The sequence below is a fragment of the Elephas maximus genome, chromosome 16 (genome assembly GCF_024166365.1).
Source record: "Elephas maximus indicus isolate mEleMax1 chromosome 16, mEleMax1 primary haplotype, whole genome shotgun sequence".
NCBI classification, from domain to species: Eukaryota; Metazoa; Chordata; class Mammalia; order Proboscidea; family Elephantidae; genus Elephas; species Elephas maximus.
Genome location: NC_064834.1, coordinates 51,195,035 through 51,198,784, shown reverse-complemented (window position 1 = coordinate 51,198,784; position 3,750 = coordinate 51,195,035). Strand labels below are relative to the sequence as shown.

Genomic DNA, 3,750 nt, shown 5'->3' with positions numbered 1-3,750 from the left:
AAAGGCCGAGGGAGAGAAGCCCTTCTCGCCCTGGAAGAACCAAGTAGCAGCCAGAGTCCCGGTCTCCGACACCGTTCTCCCTGGCACTCAGCCGGCGTTCCTGCCTCAGAGACAGTCCTGGCGGTCGAACCGGGTCATCCTCCTCGCCCCTGTGTCCCCTTCCCCAGGCCACGAGTGAACTGTGCTCCGAAGCACCGAGGAACAAGACGTGTATTTTATTTTTTTAACGAGGGGCCTGGCCCTCGGGTCCGGCCTTTCTCGAGCTTCAGTCCGGTGGCACCAGGCTGCGGTGGGGCGAGCCCGCCGCGTGGGCCGCCCGTCCCTACCAGGCCCGGATGCCCTGCAAGGTGCCCTGCGCGCACGCCGCCCCAGCCGGGGCGCCCTGGTGTAGCGGCTGCGCTCCGCCGCCGCCACCGAAGCCGCCCAGATTGCTGACGTTCACAAAGAGGCCGCCTCCCGCCGCGCTGCAGGCGGGCTGCATGGCGGCGGCCGCCGAGGAGGCCCCGCCGCCCCCGCCGCCTCCTCCGCCTGCCGGGTACGCACAGCCGTAGCTGCCGCTGTAGGCAGCGGCGGCGGCGGCAGCCGCAGCAGCCGCGGCGGCGGCCGAGTTCCCGTAGCCGTAGGCGGGGAAGCTGTTGTAGGAATAAGCGCCGGCGCCCACGCCGTAGGGCGCGCCGTAGGCCTGAGCGCCCGGCGTGACGCACGGCTTGCCGTCCCGCACCAACACCGGCACGGCCACGCGGCGCGGCGGCGGCTGAGGCGCGTGCGCGCCCAGCTCCAGGGACTTGTCCTGCCGCTGTCTCTTGCACTTATACCTGCGATTCTGGAACCAGATCTTGACCTGCGTGGACGTGAGCTTCAGACTGCTGGCGAGGTGCTCGCGCTCGGGCGCCGACAGGTACCGCTGCTGCTTGAACCTGCGCTCCAGCTCGAAGACCTGGGCTTGGGAGAAGAGGACTCGGGGCTTCCGGCGGCTGCGCGGCTTTGGCCTTTCGCTCTCCTCCGCTGCCTTGCTGTCTCCTGCCGCCTCCAGGGGCTTCTTCAGCTGGCAGCTTTCTGCAGAAGAAGAAAAACAACAGCGTCTCTTAACTTGTTCCTCACCACGGCCCCGGCCGGCACCGGAGCACCATAGACCCTTTGGGCTGCAGCGCGGGCCTTGCGATAGTAAATGCTTGGACTTTGGGGAAAGTTAATGGGTCCTGGCGCCGTGGGCCCCTGCGTCAGCCCAGGTACCCTCAGAAAGCCCTTGGCCCGCAAAGGCCCGTTCTGTGGGAGGGGTAGTTAGTGTGCTGTGCGTGCATATTTAGAAGTTGAGCACCTGCGAGAGAAGAGGTTACCCTGTATTAAATGCAAGGCTCGGCGAGCTAATGACTATTTTCAGAATACAAGTGCGTAACTACATAATAACTGCAGTATTTGCAAACTCGTTTGCTTGTACTCCGCCACAGAGAGCTGAAGGTGTTGAGGCGTGTTGTACTGGAGGGCTAGTGTGCAGGGGCGGCGCGAAAATCTTGCTGGTGGGAAATATTGCCCCCTGGACAATATTTTTGCTTTAAAAAGACTATCTGCTGCCCACAGTTAAATGTGTGCATGATGATGTCTGTGTTACCTTAGGGAGAAAAGGCGTCTTATCGATTGACTGATTTAGACAGTTGCATGTCGATTTTCGGCCCAGGGGAGCTGTCAGAACAGTCCTTGGCCTCTGCCACAGCAAACCTCCTTTTGGGGACAGCAATTCTTTAAACCGTCCCCTCAGAAACACTTCCTCGGGGCTTACTCAGTATTCTGATCCTCCTCCTCAAATCACCTCCCATCAGATGTGAGCGGCAGGGATCTGGCCTAAGTGAGGCGTGTTTGCTACCCTGCCCGCAGCCCTGCAGCCTGGGACACAATGCAAAACATTACGATTAAAAAAAAAAAAAAAAGTTGGAGCCACAGGGGCGTGAGTGCCACGTTCTCGCAGAATGGACTGTGTTCCCACGCCATTCTGACCATCCCCTTCCTCTCTGCTGGGTACCTTGGGTGCCAGGGTGCTGAGCTCCAAGCAGAGAAATGAGGAAACCACCCAGCTGGTCTCTGCCAAGTTCCTGCAGGCCCCCCAGATACTGGGGAAACGACCTGCTTGAACGGTCTTCTCAGAGAGGAGGGGGCGTCTGCCCTGGCCTCAGCGGACTCGCCTCACGCTAGGGGAGAAGTGAGAAGCATTCAGGCCCCTGCCCTCTAGCTCTTGGGAAAAGCCAGTTGCAGAGTTGTCAGGCCCCAGCAGCTGAACCTGTGTCGCTTGCCGTAATCAGGGTAGCAATAATCACCTTCCCTTCCCTCGGGGGTTGCCTCGCCTCCCCTCCTCTGTGGGGAGTAGTTGTCGGGGAGCAACTCGTCCTTCACCCTCCGCCCGGCTCCCTCGCAGGTACCTGCGCTTTGCGGAGCTGTCGTTGACCAGGGCGGAGGCATGACCCCAGCCAAAGGCTTAAAGGAGCGGGTAGCTGTGCTGGTAAGGTTTGTGGGCTGTTTGCGGGTGCTCCGCCATTGCTTCAGATGTGCGGGTGCGTTTCCTTTCCCCCTCTACTCACTTTGGCTCCGGTCCCTCACGACCTCGGGCTCCTCTTCCTGTTCCTTGGGCCCGCTGCACGAGTCGCGCAGGACCGTGTGGACATAGCTCTGGGGACAGAGCCCTGAATCACCGTGGCCGTCGGCTGAAGCTAGTGAGTTCAAATAGGACAGTTTCTCTCCCTCTTCTTCCTCGTCCTCCTCCCCTCCGTCAGAAAACTGCGCCCCCTCGGCGGCGGCCAGCATGCAGGGCGCCGAGTGGAAGTGGTGCTCCAAGTCCGCCTGCAAGTGCGCGTCGTGGAAGTGCTGTTGCTGCTGCTGCTCCAGATTCAAAATGTCTTTGACTGAGAAAGGGGTGGAGGTGACCGGGCTTGGTAACATCATCAGGGCCACTTAATCGTCCAGCCCAAATACTCAGTAAATCCCGGCGGGGGCAGGGAGGCAGCGCGGCGGCTCCAGCTCTCCTCCCGGACTCCGCCGCTGCTGCCCCGTCGGGCTTTTGACAGAAGCGGTCCGGCTCCAGTCTAAATCGCCTCCATTGGCCGGGACCTGGGGGTCTGGGTTTTGTTACAGCCACTGCAGGGACTGGGGCTGGGGCTGCGAAGCCTCTGTCCGGGGGCCGTGAGTCACGTCGGGGGGCGGGGCCGCTCTCCGGCCTCCCTCCCCATTGGTTCCAGCTCGTGTGGACCACGCCCCCTGCATCCACCGGGTGGGATGTTGCAGCGCTCGCAGAAATAGGCAAGGGTTTTTTAGGACAGAGGCTCCAAGTCCGAGCAGCTGCGGGCGAGGCCGCACGGCCCGGGGGTCCCAGCACCACCGACTCCAGCTCCGCCTGGTTGCACCTTCCCGGCCTGGGTCAGCTCTGGGAAGCTGCTGTCTGCAGACGAACCCCCGGAAGGATGCTCTGGCGGGGTGGTTTTCCAGCCGCTGTATGGGCAGGAAAACCCCTAGCTTGTAAATACCGGGCGCTGCACCCACAAGGAGATAAACCGGTATATGTCTATGGATGGGCGACGTGTCCGTTCCCGCCTTGTTGACTTTGCCCAAGTTGTTCCCTCCACCTGAAACATCTTCCCCACTCTTGTCTCCATGAGTGGAAAGCTGTTCTCCAAATCTCTGCTCAAATACCACCCCCTTCAAAGAAGTGCTCCCAGATCGCCAAGCCGGAAGTCATCTCTCCCGCCTCTGAACTTGCAGCGCATG

The 3,750-nt window shown here is 61.3% G+C and overlaps 1 protein-coding gene across 1 annotated transcript; it reads right to left on the bottom strand.

The window, feature by feature from the left end:
* Positions 1 to 322: 322 nt before the first annotated feature.
* Positions 323 to 2,931, bottom strand: NKX2-3 (NK2 homeobox 3). The gene is made up of 2 exons (XM_049855692.1): positions 2,571 to 2,931; positions 323 to 1,056 (listed from the first exon to the last, which is right to left on the bottom strand). The coding sequence occupies exons 1-2, from the start codon at positions 2,929 to 2,931 to the stop codon at positions 323 to 325; spliced, it is 1,095 nt and encodes a 364-aa protein (XP_049711649.1).
* Between the last annotated feature and the right edge of the window lie 819 nt (positions 2,932 to 3,750).

Excerpts from the sequence above, each read along its gene's own strand:
- NKX2-3 (XM_049855692.1), bottom strand. The coding sequence starts at position 2,931 with ATGATGTTACCAAGCCCGGTCACCTCCACCCCTTTCTCAGTCAAAGAC. Across the intron at positions 1,057-2,570 it reads CGTGAGGGACCGGAGCCAAA|AAAGCTGCCAGCTGAAGAAG; the intron begins GTGAGTAGAGGG and ends CTTCTTCTGCAG.